Genomic DNA, 19,303 nt, shown 5'->3' with positions numbered 1-19,303 from the left:
TTTCTGGTCCTTAGACAAGCCACCTTCTTTCCAACTCAAACCAGCAGTCCTGTCTCAGAGCACAAATGTGTGGAGCACCTGTCTTCTTCTTCTTCTTCTTTCTGGCACAAGAACATATCTGAGATAGATCCCATTCATTAAAGAAACCATCTTGGGTCTGCTTATCTGGCTTTCTTGCTGCTATATCTGTCCCGAGTTAAACCAAAAGCTTGAGAGCTCGGCGTTTGGGTTTCCTTCTGTTTTGCTCATTCTTTTCGGATCGTTCGGATTGGGTCGAGTTCAGATTCGGTAAACCAGACCCGACTCAGAAAAAGGTTCGGATTCCGAATCCGCGGGTTCTAAAATTCGGACCGGATCGAATCGAGTCGGATCGGATCTATGCGGATAAGTCGGGTCACGGATCGACCCGACCCATTTGCAGCCTTATGACAGCCGTCCCTCAAATACAACCCCGCCGGGTGCTCCATATTTATTTCTTAAACCCTGGTTGAGAAGAGAGGAGGAGCAGGGGACAATGGGGAAGGTAAAGGGAAAGCAGCGGCAGGACAAGTTCTACCATCTCGCCAAGGAGCAGGGCTACCGCTCTCGGGCCGCCTTCAAGCTCCTCCAACTCGACGCCAAGTACTGCTTCCTCCCTTCTTCCCGCTCCATCCTCGACCTCTGCGCGGCCCCCGGAGGCTGGCTCCAGGTCGCCGTCCGCCACGCCCCCGTCGGATCCTTCGTCATCGGCGTCGACCTCTTCCCCATCTGCCCCATCCGCGGCGCCCACGCCCTCGTCGAGGACATCACCACCCCGCGATGCTGCGCCGCCATCAAGCGCCTTATGGACACCAACGGGTGCTCCGCCTTCGACGTCGTCCTCCACGATGGCTCCCCCAACGTTGGTGGTGCCTGGGCGCAGGAGGCCACCTCCCAGTCGTCCCTCGTCATCGATGCCCTTCGCCTGGCGACCAATTTCCTCGCCCCGAAGGGCACCTTCGTCACCAAGGTACTTATGTGTTTATCGTTTTCATTTGGTTCTTGAAATTAAAGTTTCCCCTACGATCTTGATGTATAATTGGATTCTGCCACGATGTGCTTTTTGCTTAATATGGGCTGATTTGCGTTTAGAATCTTTCTATAGGACTTGTAAAATAGGGTGAAGTTTGGATCTTTTGGTGCTTTTCTTGTCTTGATTGGTTTTAAATATCCAAAAGATGCTCTTTTTTCTCAGAAAAAAAAAACTACGTTTAGCTGGTTTCATGTGAATTTGATGTTCAACTCATCTTTTCTGAAAAAAAATTTACAGAAATTACTTGATTTTTGATTTCTTTGCCCTTTAGGTTGAGATTCTTGTAACTAATCTTGGTAGAACTGAATTTTGGTGCATCGGTTAACCTATTCTGATGAACTTTCTTTTGTTTCTTAATGTCTGTTACTTTTTCTTACCAAAAGTAATGTCTTTTCAGGTCACAGGATTATAGTGCCATCATCTACTGTCTCAAGAAGGTGCAGATTTTTTATTCCCCCTCACCTAGGTTATCATCTCCTGCACGTGTTGATAATAACATATCTAAGTCTGTAATTTGAATGGCAGCTTTTTGAGAAAGTTGAGGTGACTAAACCTGTGGCTAGTTGATCCACATCTGCAGAAATTTATGTTATTGGTTCCAGGTATAAGGCCCCTGCAAAGATTGATCCACGTCTTCTTGATATGAAGCACCTGTTTCAAGGGGCTATTGAGCCCCCTAAGGTATATAGATGCATGTTTTCTGTTATAAATATTGTTATGTTTCAACAGTCTTTGAAAGGTTTTTATCATTCTGCATTGGTATTCAATGATGTAGGTTGTAGATGTTCTTAGAGGATCAAAGCAAAAGAGAAATCGTGAAGGGTAAGCTTTCTTGTAGGTTGGCGTCATGCTTTGCACTGATCATATCAGATTAAATAATCATGCAATAACTTTTGTTGCAATCCATCATTTGACTTTATTTTGTTACGGTCTTTAAGATTACCTTAGTTTTCTTTCTTCCTTCTAGTCATTATATTTAAGTATTTTCTGGTTTTGAGGCAGTGCATTGTTGTCAATATCGATGTGATAAAAGATCCTTTTAGCAAATTCATTTTCTATTTTGTTGATATTATGCTTCATCTCTTCTATATAGGTATGAGGAGGGAAATACTACCTTGTGGAAGGTGGGTTTAGCTTCAGACTTTATATGGTCAGAAGAACCACTGGAGTTTCTGGGTTCAGTCAATGCGTTATCATTTGATGATCCAACTTGTTTATCGATCAAAGATCATGAATTGACTACAGATGAGGTAATATCACTCTCACTTATTGCTAGCTGTTACTTGAGTTGGTCAGTTTTGATGCTTTTTTTTTTGTCTTATGGAATTTTATTTATTTATTTACTTATTTATTTGTTTATAAAAATACCAGATTAAATCTTTATGCGAGGATCTGTATGTTCTGGATAAAAATAGCTTCAAGCATCTCTTGAAGTAAGTCTATACTCCACTTATCCACTTCTAGTATACTATTATGAATATAGCTTGCACTGAAACATTATCTTGAAAATATGGAAGCTTATTATGTGCAGGAGCATGATTTCAAATCTTCAGTTTAGAAATTTGATATATACAGCATGCACACATGTATGTGCATGTATTCATATCACTACGTGTCTTAGTCTAGGTTGTCAAGCTATCTTGACTATAACACTCTTGAAGGTTAATAATTTAAGGTACTTTCTACAATCTGACAATGCATAGTTTATCTTTTTAGTCAAGATAGATCAGTTCTTGAGTTGAAAAGGGACTCTGAGTGAGAATCAAAAATTGCTATATGTATCATCTTTAATCTTTCATAAGTGCGAGAGTATGACAATACATGAGTTTTTTCAGTGATGTGTTTAATTATTTCAAAAATGCCACTGCTAGGTTGAATTATGTAAATATGGTTATATACATATGATCCTGCCTGTGCATGTTTTGAAGCAACATTTGGTGGTTAATCATAAATCAGCATTGACCTCTTAATCCATGGACTACATGGACTAATGACCCAATCATTGATGTCTCATCTTTCAATTGTGGAACAACATATCAACTTTGGCCTGTAGAAGACCTCTTCTATTACATCTGTACTAAAGGTTTGATTTATGCACTTGATCCTTAACATCCACCCTTTTGGAAGGATTGGAGAAATGAAATAGGTACCGGTGCATTGCTAAAGTCAATATTTTTTTGAAGGAGAGGGTCTAATAGAGCTAGTAGTTGTCACCGAGGCAAACAAGGCACCTTATGTAGTGTTTAGAAGGTCGGCTTATAGTTGGCTTGCTCCATTAGTGGTTGTTATTGGGTGTACTGGGGAAGATGGTGGTGGGTTGGGAACTTGGAGATGGATTAGTGTTCATAATAGATGTAAGAGGAGAGGAAGAAGAGGTGTGTTAGGGGAGTGTTGTGGGAAATGGAGAGAGACATGAGGTTTGTTTTGTCAGGGGCTTTGAGAAAGGTTTAGTTCTTGGTAACCTAGAGGCATTATAAGAACAGGCGCCAAGAGAGCAGAGAAATATATGCACAAAGGGTTGGGAGTTAAGGGCATTGTGTTTTAAGGAAACAAAGGAAGAAAACTTGAGACTTTGGAAAGAGATGTGGTGCTTACTGGCAGTGGAGCTCAAACACATTGAAACCTCTCCTTTAACTATAGCCTAGTATGACCATTATGACATAAGAATCTCAAGTGCAAGATGTGATCCAGCCTATTTATAATTGGATCCATTTTGGGTACTCGAGAAAACTGGTTCTGAAAGAGCCCAAGAACTTAGCTATTTTAGATCATTTAGCAAATTGGCACTCTTATTCGCCATATACTTCGATGTAGGGCAATCCATCTGGAAATGGTCGGGTTTGCTAGCTAACAAGACTATTTGTTTTTGCTAGCCAAGAATGCTATCTAACCCATCCTAAGATGTGTGACAGTTCATAATTGACTTGGTGGCCTTTGTGTCCAACAAAAACTTAATATTGGCTAGCTAAAGGAGCAAGCACAAGTCTGAAGATGGGTTAGACATTAAATGTTAGAATATACATGCAAATATATAATAACAGAAAGTGAATCTTGGAAATAAACTATTTAATGATTGCTAACCAGAACCATGGTGTTGTTGATATAAAGCCATGATTGAATGAAGAAAAGCTTATTATGCATATGTTCATACAGATATATCTTGAAAACTGTCCTCTCCATTTGTCTTCACCATGTCTTGTGAGCTACGAGGCAGCATTGGTCTTTACCGATAAATGGAACCAAAATTCTTGCACTCAAAGAAATCTAGTAGCATGTATTCAGCCTGTGATGTTTGGAGTATGATCTCAGATTCTCTGGCTCGTTGCCGGATTCCTTGTATGCACTCTTCCTAGAATTGCATCTTGCCTTGGCATTTTGTAGCATGTATTGCAGCTTGAAGCTTGAAATGGCTCCATTCTATGGATGCATCATCTTTCACAATAAAGTGATAAATGGAACTGCTATGAAATGACTTATTAGCAGATTAATAGATCATTTCGGAATGGCATATACATCACACATCCTGGATCAAGTAAAGACTTTGGGTTTCCAGCAAGCCCAATTGTCATAAATATAATGAACCATGAAGGTGAGCAAAGTATTCTTTGCATGGAAAAGTTAGGGTATCTTTTATTACAAAAGCTTTTCTTGTGCCCTGCCTTTTGAATAAGCTAAAAAAAAAAATTCAAACAGGGTTTTCCCACGTATTGGTCTAGACAAGTGCATTGCCAAATCAATAGCATTAGATATGCTTGAGATGCCTATTTGAGGTAAAAGCATCGCTGGACGAGAGTCTATTTTTAGGTGGGTAGTGTGAGTAAACTAGCAACATGTTCTAAATCATGTCAAATCTAAATAGCTCTTCAAAGTGGATAGGTTGTTTATTAGGATGGTTTAGTGTGAAAATCATAAAGAATACTTTGCTTGGTCTTGGAGTTGGAGATCTAGGAGGGTAATATAAAAGAGTCAGGAGATATTTTATTTCGGAATGTTTGGGGAGTTAGAGTGGACAAAGCTTTGCTTTACTAGAAGTTGAGCTTCATTTGGAGCGTAGAGCATCTACTACCTGTTCTTATTATATCATGTATTTGGCCTATTTTTTGGTCTATGCCACGTTCTATAATCAACTGATCAAGGTTAATGTTGGGTTTGCAAGATGTTATCTCTTCTTACCTCAAGCAATGATACCAATAAATACATGCCTAATGAGAATGTAGGTGGACAGTCATTTTAAAGTTTTGGAAGGTTAGCTGTATATCTAGGCTTTCCTTCAATTTGCTAGTCAATAAGCGTTGAATAATTATCAATGACATGAAATATGTGTGATCTTGGATCTTTTGCACTGCAAAAATTGAGTTCCTTATGTTGGAAAGTATAAATTGTGTCGTGTAGCTTGCAAAGGATGGTGAAGTCAAGTTGGGGGGGGCAAAGAAAGAGAAATATATCATCAATATTATTAAGTATTTGTATATGTGCATAATAAACTTTGTTTTTTTCAATCTCGGCTTCATATCAACTATTATTTAGCAGAGTTCTAGTTGTTGGCACTTATAATATAATTTCTTCTAAGGTTCCTTTGTGTTTCATATATATTTGCATGCAAAGGCATTGGTTTTTCCTCTTTCTAGATGTCTAACTTCTTCCAAATTTGTGATGATTGTTTTGACTCCAAAACAAGTTTTTGTTGGTCAAAACTATGCTCACAGTAACCATTGACTCAGGCCCATTATCGAATCCTACTCAGTAGATTCTGCCCTGTCTCAAAGAATGTGACATGCATTCTAAGTTAGGCTTAATGAGGATGGGAGATCATCTACTTTCTCAATAAGATGAGCCATGTTTTTCCTTTTGGTTCTGACTTTGGATATGTGAACAACCAATATTTCCAAGGGCATGGTGTCAAGCTGATGACCACCAACATTTTCTAAAAACACTTGTGAAGCTTAGGAGAAAAAAAGTGATAAATTCTTATGGTTACTTTGTGCTTCAACATGGAAACTATTCAATTTCGGCATCTAGAAGCTTATGCCATCGAGCAAGTTTGGCTTTGGAGAAGTGGAGGTGATCATCTGCATAAAGGTGGTGGAATATTGGCCTAGTACTAGGTAGAAGATTGACCCTTCTCAAATAATCAACAAACTAATTTTAGATGTACTAACAACTGGGCATTAGAAAAAAATAAAAAGTTATAAATAAAATGGTAAAAATGATAAAAATTATATATAAATCAAACTATTGTATCAAATAAAAATAAAGAAATTAAAAAAAGAACAAATTGGAAAAGTTTCCAGTACAATCTTCTATCTAAGAATGGCTGGATTTTGTGATGATTTTAGAAGATCATCTTGAGTAGGCAAACGAGAAGGAGAGATGATGGGGAGGTCCATCCACAATTTGGGAGGATTTAATGAGACAGAGGGTGAGATATATTGGGGGAGAGAGATTAGCTAGTTTCCATCGTTGTTTGGGAGAGAAATTAGCTAGTTTCCATCCTTGTTTTGGTTGAAATGAATAGTATTATTAGATAAGGGGAGTGTATGTTTTGTAAAAGAGTTGATAGAATCCTAAAGAATATCCCAAGATTTAAAATTTCCCTTTGTAATACAAATGGGAAAGTTTAGGAGAGCATCTCCGAGCATAAAATGAAATTATAAGGCTATAAAGTATTACCTCGTTTCATGTCCACAGAAGAAAGGAAGTTGGCACTGGGAGCAATTAACGAACAACACAAATTTAGGATTTCAAAGATAGTGTTGATGGGGGGATCCATTTGGCATGAAAAGGACACTCTTAACACAGTCCCACCTCGTCCTGTCATTGGCCTTTTCTATATCTATTTAATAGCCATTGATGCATTAGGAGGGCTAGTTGATTCAAGTGAATAGATTATCTCCTGTTTTGGCATTTTTTTTTTTTTTTTTGAGATGGATCTCAAGGCAACAAGGCTAGCTTACTCGATAGCAATTGGCTTGGGAATGAGAGCTTTAAGCCTATTAACAAATATTTTAGGCATAATCTTATGAAGAATGGTGCATATGCTAATAGGTTAGAAGAGGGATTCCTTGGCAGAACTAAAGAATTTAGGGATATGGGTTAAAGTTGATTTCCAATCAGAAGGTATGCGACCATTCTGAATAAACCATAAGGTAACCGTATATATATATATATATATATATATATATATATATATATATATATATATATATATATATATATATATATATATATATATATATCATCCCTTAAATAAGGCCAGTATAACTTGAGAAAAAAAAAGAAGCTGGAAATCCATGAATTCTAGGTGCATCATCATGGTGGAGAAACCTGAGAGTTGATTCGATTTCATTGGTGTTGATTGGAGGGTTTGGTGAACATTTTTTTGGTTAGAGACATGAAAATAATCAGTGCCAAGTCTCCATGAAGCATGTCTCAAGGAGGATTCAACGCACATTGAAATAATGGGAGAAGATATTGCAATACATTGGAGTTGCGCATGATCATTATCGGTAAGACTAGTAACTTTATTAGATTGACAAGGAAAAATAGCATTTCAACTAAAAAAAAATAGTGTTATAATCACCACAGGGAAGCCATATGATATGAAATTGGCTCCAAAAGGTTTTGGTGAGCGCTAAATAGTTGCATGCCTGGGAAGAAGAGATTGAAGGTTCTGTGTAAGCTGTAGGTAGTTCGCCTTCTTCCATTTCCTTCCGCTGAAGTTTAGCAATGCAATCAGCACCTGCTAATTTATTCCATTGCTTAAATGCAAACCATGTTTGGTTAAATTATATTAATTATATCCTGGTTAGCTTTTAGCAGTAGAAGGCCATGCCTATTCTACCTCCAGCAAAGCAGATGAATACTCATAAAACAAAAAGGTCTTGAATCTGAAAGATGACCTTTCTAGGAGCACAAAATCAAATTGAGAGTAGCAAGAGTGGACAATGATCCAAGCCTATGTTAGGCAGGTGAACACTACCGGTTGCTAAGGTGTCCATCCAAGCATGATTGACAACTTATCTGTCGGGTCTCTCCCACTCGGTAGCAAATCCATCTTAAATATAACACCATGTGAATTGCAGTTCTTTGAAGCCAAGATCAAAAATACCATGAGTTTAAAGAAAAGTTTTAAATTTTCTTGCTTCCAAATTGTTGAGGAAAATCTTTTCAGTTTGAGATATAGTTGAAATCCCAAAGCAAAAGAGTTGGACAATTGCAATCTGGAATGTGTGGAGCTTCATTGTGAAGGTCTCTATGTTCCTAACTTGACGTAGAGACAAAAATAATACCAAGTAACCAGGTAGTTTGCTTGCTAGGATCATTGATACAATATACTGCTTCTTGGGAATTTATCAAGTAGCCAACCTCCACTAAATGCTCTTTTAAGATGATAAGAATATGACTTCAAAACCCAACGGGAGGGATGGAAAAGATCCTTGAATATATACCAAGAACGTGATGCAACTGTGAAATAGAATCACTTAACATTACAAGTTTTAAAGAGCACAAATTTGAGTTTATTAGTAAAGGAGGGTTTATTAGCCCCTTGGTAGGTCTTTCTTAGAAAAGCCATGAGCAGTAGAGGGGTAGATAGATAGGCTTTGGAGAATCAAGACCGAAGGCTGAGGCAGCAAGGCTATTAGAGATTATCTTAACAAACTCATTCGATTTAGAGCTGTCCACCTTTAGAAGGGCATGCCTAGAAACAAGGAGGATCTTCGAAAGTAGAGGGGAAGAATCAGTCAAAAGCCACTTCATACCCCTCCCTTGGCACAACACATTGGTCTTGCAAGTCCAATTCTGGAATTACATGTTGTCCTTCATGGTTAATGAGATTCTTCACCCATTTGCTTGTCTTCATCATTAGTAACTGTGGGAATATCCTCTTGTTGAGATCTGTTCCGTTATCTAGTGGATTTTTTTTTATGAATAAATCTTTTTATGTCTGAGAGCAAGAGCTGCTCATTTTGACCCCATGATTTCATAAAAGGCTAGTTATAGTCTTCACTTATTTTGGAATGTCATCAACAATTGCTTAGGTTGCTCCACAATCACTGTATTGGACTGGAAAGCAAATTGAGACCCAAATTCTGCAAGCTTTTGAGTCCAGGGTTGCTTGTTCTTGTTGGCTAGTTTATGAGAAGGCATAGTACCTTTTTCCACTCTGGTTGCCCTTTTGATTGGAGTGATTTGTACTCTCTTGAATCAGCCGCGCAGAAGCTGGTTAAGCCAGGTTAGTGTTTGAGGTCGAAGGTCCAGCATCATATGGCAACAAACTCTGGAGTGCATCTGCAGGCTTTTTCCTACTACGAACAATCTACAACCTATATAATGGTTAGATTTTTCAACACATTGTTCACAAACTTTAGACACCCCTGATGAAAGCAAATTGAATAAATTAATGCTATCCGTTTCTGTTGTAGGCAGATGAGTATATTCTTCTTTTTTTTTGGTGCAAGTATAATCTTCTCACTAGTGGCCAATTGTCTTGCACTTGAAATGGCAACTAGTAACATTATCATAAATGAAAGGTTGCTAGAAACCTTTCTTTTTTATGCCAATAATTATTCTTGGTACTAGAGGCTTGGCGTTATTAATTTGGGCAGGAGCATAATAAAGAAGATTTTCACTTTGCTCTTTATGCAAGTGTCAAGCCAAAGAGTACCTAAGTACTGGCAATATTAGAGTGTTGCATTGCATACATGTCTATAAATTAACATGGACTGACAATTGTTGTTGGTTTACTTACATTGATCGCAGATTACCCATTGGTATTGGGTAGATGGCTTGAAGAATTTTAAGAATTATTGGACTAAGAGGTATTGAATCTCTGGCAAACAGAAGCTAGCTGCTGTGGTCGTTGGATGAGATTCATAGGATATCGTAGTAGCGTTATAGTTATTTTAGTATCTAATTAAATCGAAGCTGATGATCTTGTGGTAACTTTATTTTCTATGATCATGTCTCTCAATGTGAATCTATTATGGTATTATATGCCCTTGCACCAAAGGAATAATTTGGCTGCTGGGTGTAATTGTGAATGAGCATAAACATGTTCCAGCATACATGTCTATGTAAAAAACAGAATGCTGGTACGTCCTATCGGATAGAAATTTTTATTAGTCATGGTTGTTTCTTGTCTCAAGTATATATGATGTTTTTTGTTGTGATTGGGTTTCTTTATTGACATGTGTCATAAAACTTCAAGATTGGAGCCCCCTCCTCCTGTTTCCCCCTTTCCTTTCTTTTTAATTTGGTGGGCGGCGGCGGGGGTTTTGGGGGGGGGGGGGGGTGGGATGTTGGGATAAGACACCTGGTTCTGTGTGAATACTCTTGAGAAAGGTGCATAGAAGTGAGAGGAATGCTAAATAAATCTGTTATAACTTTGAATATGATATAGTACTTCAGCTTTTATTTTTGGTTTGATTTATTGGTCACTGTCATCCTTTTGCAGAAAGGCATTCCCTAGAGTTTAATTGGGATTTTTTTTTTAATTTCATCTTGTTATTAATAGGTGGCGCCTACGCATAAGAAAGGCATTGTCATCTACTGGGAAGGTTGCTGCAAAGACTACAGATGTTGAAGATGACACAAAGGGCAATGAGGATGACCGCCTACTAAATGAAATGGAAGAGTTAACATATGCTTTGGAACGAAAGAATAAGAAAGCAAAAAAGCGTCTTGCAAAACGCCGAACCAAGGTTGGTTGATTGGTTTGTTTTAGGTAATGTGTTGTATCTTTTGTCTATTGATCTCTTTCCATATTTTGTATTTTTGCAGGATAAAGCACGCAAAGCAATGGGAATGCAAATTGATGCTACTGAAGATAGTTACTTTGACCAAGATTTGTTTTCTCTTTCCTCTATCAAGGTCTGTAACTGCACCCATATGATTGTACTGTCTCTTTATGCTCACTGCAGTAACTTCTGATGGTGCATAGTGTATGTTCTGATAGTCTTGTATGTTAGAGTCCACTCAAGTATAGTGATTTTTTTTAAGCTCTCATTGTTCTGTCAATATAAGTATATAGGAACAATGTAATAATGTTTTTTATCCCTTCACTGCAGCAGATGATTTGAATGGCTTATCTTTGAGAAGTAAAGAAATAAGGCTTGCCAGATATGTTAAATGATGACAAATTAAATCATTGAACTACAAGAGATATGTGCATATATAATGTGATTTCAGAAGAAAGTTCTTTTGCCTTCTTAAGTAATATATTGGAATGCAGTTGACAAAATTTGTTATTAACAATTAGCCATCAATGTGGCTCTCCCCTGATTTCGCCTTCTGCATGGGCTTCTCTCTTATCTTTCACTGGCTCATGTTCTAGTATCAACACGGAGTGAGATCTGAGTTTTATTAACTCAGCTGTAATTTTGGCATCTGTTGTAATCATATGTTGCCAGTGCACTTTAATACAATGCCAGTGCACTTTAATACAATGTTTAGGATTTAGGAATATTTTTTTTCCCTCTTTTATATTTAGTTTTGGTAATTAGTGGGTTGAATTTATTTTAAAATTTGCACGTCTGATGATATGACCATCTTTACTTCAAAATTTGCACCTGATTATAAAAATGTGCACCTGTACTTTGATGGTCCACTGTAGGTTGGTCTGTCTGCCTTCGACCTAATATAGAGAGCATGTTTGCTGCTATTGGATTTAATTTGTGCATATTGCCCCCCTCCCAACCCCCCACCCAAACTGCTATCAGGACTCTGTTTTCCACCTTGCACGAGACAGCATGTGCTAGAATATTCCCTCTCATCTTGCTTTTTGGGGGTGGAAATTTGGCTTCTGACACATTTAGCTCAAAATATAGTTGATTTGATGACATGTCAACTAATTAAATGTCATGGAGGCTGAGGATTTTCTGGTGCTTTATTATCATTCCTTCCATGTACAGGGGAAGAAAGAACTGCATGCAATTGACTCTGTAGAACTTGAAGAAGGTGGCAATGATATCCGAGACAGTGAAAGTGAGGAAACTCATGCAGCTGTTGGTCATGGGCATTCTTCGAGTGAAATGGACTCTGATGAAGAACAGAGGAGGTAAAGTTGAGAATTCTGTTGAGATGAAGTGGTGGTGTGGGCTGTCTTTATTATGCTTCTTCATTTCAGTAAATGATGCATTCTTCTCTTTCCCACCTACAAGCAAATCTTACTACTGATAAGATTATAACTTCTTAACAGGTACGATGAACAACTCGAGGAAGTGCTTGATGAAGCTTATGAACGATATGTGAGTAGAAAAGGAGGAAGCACTAAACAACGCAAACGTGCAAAATTGGTTATTTCTAGTGATGACGGGTTGTTAGAGGTAAGGTTTTCAACTTAAGATCTTGGCATAAAACATGTTTATGTGGAGGAAATAAGATTACAAGACAACAAATGCTATTTCTTCATGCATTGTAGAATGAGGGCTGTGGTTTGCATGAAACTTTTTTGATGCATGCTCATGTATTATGGTTTTTAAGGTTGGGTATTTTGATATCTTGGTTGGTACTCGACATGAATCATGAATTTTGGTTATTGAACCTCTTGTTCAAAATGCTCTGGTAGGATTACGGGTGGATATGGATGAAATATCATCCTTAGAACTATTATATTGTCCTCTGAGTTCATTGAACTTTATTTACCCTGGCCCACTGAGACAGAAAAAAATTCTTACATAGTAAGTGTTAACTATTACCTGCATTTACATAGTAAGTTAATGTACTGCTTTGGTAAGTACTTTCTTTTGACTAGTTAAAATGATATGACGATGATGCAATTGACATAAAAATGAAGGATTAATGTAGTAATCTGACAGAATTGAACTTTCCTAGAAATCTGTTTTCTTATGTCACATATAGTTTCCTGAGAACTTTGTATGAGAAAGATGTATTATTCACGTTACACTTGAGAAATGTGTAGAACAGGTCTTCGGAAACACCCAAATAATGCTCAAAGTTTAGGGAAAGCTGCAGAGAAACCTGTTCAGATATTGATAAAACTGTTTCTTTTAGTAGTTCCTAGTTTCGTAGGAAGCTATTTCTTATGGAACATAATGTTTACTGGGAAATGCATATGACAAATAGATCTCATTCACTTTCCACTTGGGGAAATGTGGAGAAAAAGACTTATGAAACATACAAAAAATGCTCAAAGTTTAAGGGTAAGCAGCAGAGAACTTTTTCAAATATTGAGTTTCTTTTGGCAGCTCCTAGTTTCCTATGAGCTTTCTCTATGCTAAAAAATAGCTTCCTGTTTCACACTTTGGGGTCCTATTCGAGGTTCTATTCCCTTTTGTGTTCGCATAGCAAACTACGGCTTAGACAGCGAAGTGGATAGTCAAAATATTCCTCATAATGATTTATTATCACAAAATTGCACAACCCACTCGACCAGATTGAATCATTTAAAGCAAATGGTATGAGCAGTATAATTGAAAGTGAGTGGTTGTATTATTGTATATTTTATCATATATTTAGGGCCGCAAATGGGCCAGGTCATAACTTGACCTGGTCCCGACCTGTCTAGGCCTGATTTGACCCTTTTTTTGGGACCCACAGGTCGGGTCTAGGACACAGATACGATTGTTTGAATAATTGGATTGGGCCTTGGTCATATGTTTTCCTATCCGACTTGTATACTAATTAGGTCTATCAACAGGTCAAATATTAGATGGCACTATCCGGCCTGGTCTAGTTTGATTCTGCTCAACCCAAAAATGCATAATTTTAGAATCCCTTAAATCTTATATGAGTATCCAATTGCCATATCGAGGTTTGTTGGCTGTGTATCAAGGCTTTCTTTGCGTATGTTGAAGACTTGATAAGTGCGAACCAAGTTATTGTCTGTTACAGTAGTAATAGCAATCCATTTTAACACCCTTTTCCAATTCTTTTTTCCGTTTTATCTATGTTATTTTTTTTCTTCTAAATGTAAATAAATACTTTACTGTTTTATCGTATAATGGACTTGAACCTAGGCCAGATTCAACCCAGTCACTAATGCATGGGGTTGGTTTTGGGTCTGAAGTCATGATCGAAAATAAAATAGGGTTGGATTCGGGTCATGCTTTCCTGGTTGGTCGTTGCTGACCAGTTTGTTACAGGCCCATAAATCAATGTCATGAGGAAATCGGATGGTATACTAATGGACCGGTTGTTTTAGGTGAAGCTTAAGGCAGCCAATGTTGGAGAGTAAGGTGGTGGCATTTTGATTTATCTGTCTACCATATTTAATGGAAAAAGCTTACATAGCTGAACTCTCCTTTTGCGATTGGACTTCTCTATCTAGCTATACTTTTTTATTGAAAGGGCATGTGTAGAGTGCCAATGTAATTAAAAGGGAATTTAATAGAGCCCTAAGACAACTAAATTAGCGAAATAAAAAGGTCTTCAGAGCTTATGTTACCTCCACTTAACTAGGAAAGAGAGGGTAAGTCTACCTCTACCTATCTCTCCACTTTTACTATGATTTCTTTTTCCTTGAAACAAATCATGTGCATAATATGTGCTAAATGTTGGTAGGTGAGTGACATGATAGTGAGGCCTCCCAATGCCTAAGCTCTAGGTGAGCACCCAAAGGTCAAGGATATTAACCTTGGAAGAAGTAAGGATTTGCACATATAGCTGATGTCTTTTCAAATGCCCATCATTTCATTGTTGAAAGTTGTTGCAGTAGTAGCAATAACTGCCTGTAGCCATGGCAGCAGTAGCAACAACCGATTGCAATGCATCTCGTAGTTGCCAATAGCAAAAAAAGGAGAAAAGGGAGAGAAAAAAAGTTCTTACTGCCACCACTAGTTGCCAAGGCAAAGCTTGTGCTCCCTCTTCTTTCCTCCTCGTCCATTTTCTTCAAGGGACAAGAGACCAGGGTGGGATGGTGGATTTTGCAGTTTAAGTTAACGAATCAGGTACTCGGTCATTGGAACTCGACATGATAAAACCAACTTGACACACCTGTGCTTCCTAGGCCACATAGGCACCTCTTCTAGGCTGAGGGGATTGCTTTGATGCCCTTTTAAGGGCCTTGGCCACTTAGCCCTAGGCAAAATGCTTTGGGATATGCCTTGCCGGAGTATGCACCTAGGTAGTTAACAAAAAGACTCCAAAATTTGAGCATAACTTACGAGTTGTCCCTGCCTGCATATCTTGCAAAGACATATCATCCATGCCCAAATTCGTGTACCACTGATTTCATATATTTTATACAAGTATAGCAAATAGATGGTCAAATTCTACTCTCAAAACTCACATGTAGGAGTAGAATGATAATTTAGACTTAATGTATGTCCAAAATCACTCTTTCACTCACTTCATTATGTTTAATTATTTATTTGATGCCTCTATAACACTCTTAGGCTTCTTCTATGTTATTTACAGCCTTTTGAGTCTCTACCTTGCATTTGTAAGGGAAAACTTCAATTTTTTCTCTAAGGACTCGTTTGGTTTGTGGGAAGAATTTTACCTCACTGGAATGTTTTTTTTAGGAAGCTGATGCCTGGGTATATGATACCTAGAAAAGTGGTTTTTTTATATTTGGTTGACCATAGAAAAGTGGCACAGGAAACACACTTTTCAGAGTGACTTATGTTTGGTTAAACATCTATTTTTCTGAAAAAAATAGTTGTGTAAAATACTTGTTATGCCCTTAATAAAAGGTCTACAAGGAAAAAATGTCATATGCTTAATTTTTAGAATCAGATACTTGGAACATCCAGTTCTAGAGGTTTTGAAGGTTCAACACCAAAAAGATAAGAATATATTTTTAATAGCTGTTTTTCTATATTTTTAACTATTAAAATTACCACAATTCATAATATATTTTTAGTAGCTATGTTTAAATATTTTTAAATCAAAAAATATTTTTAAATATTTAAAAATAGCTATTAAAATCTTTTTTGGGTTGAGTTTTTCGTTAATAGTTAGACAATTTCTTTATATTGTGATAATTTTAAATAGTTATTAATATATTTTTATATTAATATTACCACAACTTGTCTATACTGGGGTAATATTTATTGTATATTTTTAATAGTTTAAGATTACGTATTAAAAATAGCTATTAAGAAGATGATGATAGCTTAAGGGCATTTTTGAAAAAAATACCATAATTTCTATGTTGTGGGAAAGTGGCTTTCTTATGTCCCACATAGGTTTTTTTTCTATGAAATGAGGAAAACTTATTTCCATGGGAAAGCTACTTTCCCATCTCTTTGCTTTATTCCCCCCATCGCCCTGCCCTGCCTGCGCATCTTCTTGCGAACCAAATGAGTCCTAAATACAGAGTTGTTTTTTTAATCATAGTAAGGGGTTGGACTGTTTCTACTAGGAAAGGATGTATGTATCAATTCAGAAATGAAAAATAATCAATTTTCCAAACAAAAGACTTGCTTCTTCAAGACATTTTAAAACCCAACTCAACCTAGTTTGTACATTTGTCGTGATTGGCAATCTTTACTGTGACTGTATCTCACCTGTTTGATACAATTAATGCCTTGATTGTTTTTTGACCATGGTTTGAAGTTTCATTGGATTTCCTACACTGAACTCTATAGTTCTGGTCTTGGTCAAACAATCCTGAACTGAAGCCAGTTTTGATCTAGACTACCAGGTGGAACCAAGCTATATGTTGGCTCTATATCTTATTTGTTTGCATTTCTTCTTTTATTTTTAGATATTGAGAAATGTTACTCTATACCAACTTTAATTTTGCGAGTTTTGAGAACATTTGGGAGCTGTATGATATCAGATATCAAGGATAATCATAGGAAAAATGTAAATTTTTGACATAGGTATGGTTATCCTCTAATCGAAACTGTGGATGTTTCTATTTGTTATATTTTAGGTTTGGTTGTATTACAATAATATTATATGAAGATGTACATTATGGAATTTTTCTTCTGTTTGAGTGTAGTGTGTCTGTGTTGGAAGGGCGAGCTATTGATTCTACACAGTTGCCGTCCTTGATGTTAGAGAATATCATTTTTAAAATTTACATTTTTCTAATCATTTTTCTTTGTATATAACCCTACTGCAGGGAGGTGATGACAATGTAATTCATTCTGATCAAGATTCTGATCAATATCAGAGTGACAAAGAGAAGAATCCTCTCATGGTACCTTTGAATGAGGAGGAGCAGCCAACTCAAGAGCAAATTATGGAGCAGTGGTTCAGTCAGCATGTATTCACTGAAGCGGCAGAAGAAGGTGTGTTTGAAAAAAGTGATAGTGAAGAAGAGAGGGAGGAGAAATCACTTGTTCTTAAAAAGCCTGAGAAAATCTTCACCTTCCCAAAGGATTCAAGCCTCCCTACAACACAACCCTCTCAACAAGATGATGGTTTTGAGATCGTCCCAGCAGAGCCCATGGAAACCAGTGATGACTCGTCATCATCCTCTGATGATTCGGACGAGGATGATGAGGACACAAAAGCTGAAATATTAGCATATGCAAAGAAGATGTTGAGAAAGAAGCAGAGGGAACAAATTCTTGATGATGCCTACAACAAGTACATGTTTGATGATGAAGGTTTGCCTAAGTGGTTTGCGGAGGAGGAGAAGGGGCACCGTCAACCCATGAAGCCAGTGACTCGAGAGGATATTGCTGCCTTGAAGGCCCAGTTTAGGGAGATTGATGCGCGCCCAGCTAAGAAAGTAGCAGAGGCCAAAGCACGTAAGAAGCGAGCTGTGATGAAGAAGATGGAGAAGGCTCGCCAGAAGGCAAATTCCGTTGCTGACCAGACTGACATATCTGAAAGATCAAAGAGAAAGATGATCGATCAGATTTACAGGAAGGCAGTGCCAAAGAAGCCTCAGAAAGAGTATGTAGTTGCAAAGAAGAGGGTTCAAAATAAGGCAGGTAAAGGAAAGGTGCTAGTGGACAGGCGCATGAAGAAGGATTCAAGGTCTCGTGGGTTGGGAAGGCCCGGAAAGGGTGGATTTAAGAAGGGTAAAGGTGTGAAGGGGAAAGTAAAGGGTTCCAAAGGCAAAAACTCTGCAAAATCATCTGGTAAGAAGGCAGGGAAAGGGCAGAAGGGAAGCAAGGGGGCCGTGCAGGGCTGAGGTGGTGGTGCCAACTAATATGTGCACTTTGGTTCCGGGCGCCTTCTTTCCTATACATTGCGAGTGGAGAAGCTTGCAGGCCATAATCATGGGCTTTCTGAACTTATTTACCCCATTCTCATCGTGTTCCGTTATCAATTTTGGTCAAAGCATATTTTTCTAATTTAAGTTCTTAATCATCATATGTTTGTAACTGCTGCTACATGTGAATGACTGGTAGTGCAGATTTTAATGCATCTCTCGGAAAATTGGTTTTGGTTCAACCTATACTCAATGGCTTTTGTGATTTAGAACTTTCATTCACTTATTACTTACTACCTGAGCTCTGATTAAGTTGTAAGGATAGATCTCCCAGACATGTCAGTTGTGTACAGGGTTCACCGTGATCGATTATGGATATAACATTTATTAAGATCCCCGCAACTTGGTTACATGACCAATTAAAGATGCAAATAGCTCTTTGCATCCTTCACTTTTTGGGCCCTCATGCTTTGCCGTATGCCTGCAGCTGTATAAAACTGGTAAATTTTATGACTTGATTCTTTATTGGTCATTCTCTTTGACTTGCTGAATTACTCCGCAAGGCAGTGCCGGGCGGGGAAGAAGTTTTCTTTGTTCATTTCGTTGGGTTTGTCATTCTCCTGGACTAAAACTGTTTTGGATATTTCTTCTCTAAATTGGGTCATTGTGAGAACTTGCTTCAGCTTCATTTTGGGTCTTGCTACCATTTGGGCTCTCTATCAAACCAAGTTCGAATGCCTAGTTTCAGGCAAGCTTACAGGTTACCCGTCGTTCGTTTGGCAAACGTAAATTGGAGATCGGTTTTATATATATATATATATATATATATATATATATATATATATAACTAAGATCCTTGATCTTAGATCCGATCAGGTTAATATTGGCCAAGGGTGAGGTCCAACATTTATGATTTAAGATATTGGATATATCTACCATCTCTAAATTGTGTACACACTAAATGATTATGTGACTTAGAGATCTCTAGCTATGGCATCAAGTAGCCAAAACTTATACAGTTTAAATTTAATGAAACGATATATGCCCGAGAATCCAGCATCTAGAACAGTAGTGAGCCGCTTGTTAATGAGGCCACAAATTAAAAAAGTTGATTGATGAGGCAGTGTAGCTCAAGATTCACAAAAGGATTCACTTAGAAGTTTTAGTCTCCTTTT

The 19,303-nt window shown here is 37.6% G+C and overlaps 1 protein-coding gene across 1 annotated transcript; it reads left to right on the top strand.

Annotated features, from left to right (window-relative positions):
- Nucleotides 1-460: 460 nt before the first annotated feature.
- Nucleotides 461-18,374, top strand: LOC103722683 (adoMet-dependent rRNA methyltransferase spb1). Its single transcript, XM_088705715.2, is given in 11 exon segments — nt 461-996; nt 1,449-1,488; nt 1,577-1,732; nt 1,827-1,873; nt 2,145-2,301; nt 2,423-2,484; nt 10,566-10,752; nt 10,832-10,921; nt 11,962-12,107; nt 12,249-12,375; nt 17,085-18,374. Coding segments are annotated over 11 exon segments (2,517 nt in total). The 5' UTR covers nt 461-514; the 3' UTR covers nt 18,108-18,374.
- Nucleotides 18,375-19,303: the final 929 nt, after the last annotated feature.

The sequence above is a fragment of the Phoenix dactylifera genome, chromosome 1 (genome assembly GCF_051530095.1).
Source record: "Phoenix dactylifera cultivar Ajwa chromosome 1, Ajwa_hap1_PhDact_Kaust_v1.1, whole genome shotgun sequence".
NCBI lineage: Eukaryota > Viridiplantae > Streptophyta > Magnoliopsida > Arecales > Arecaceae > Phoenix > Phoenix dactylifera.
The sequence above is the reverse complement of the archived record's forward strand: the minus strand, read 5'-3'. Positions and strand labels throughout refer to the sequence as shown.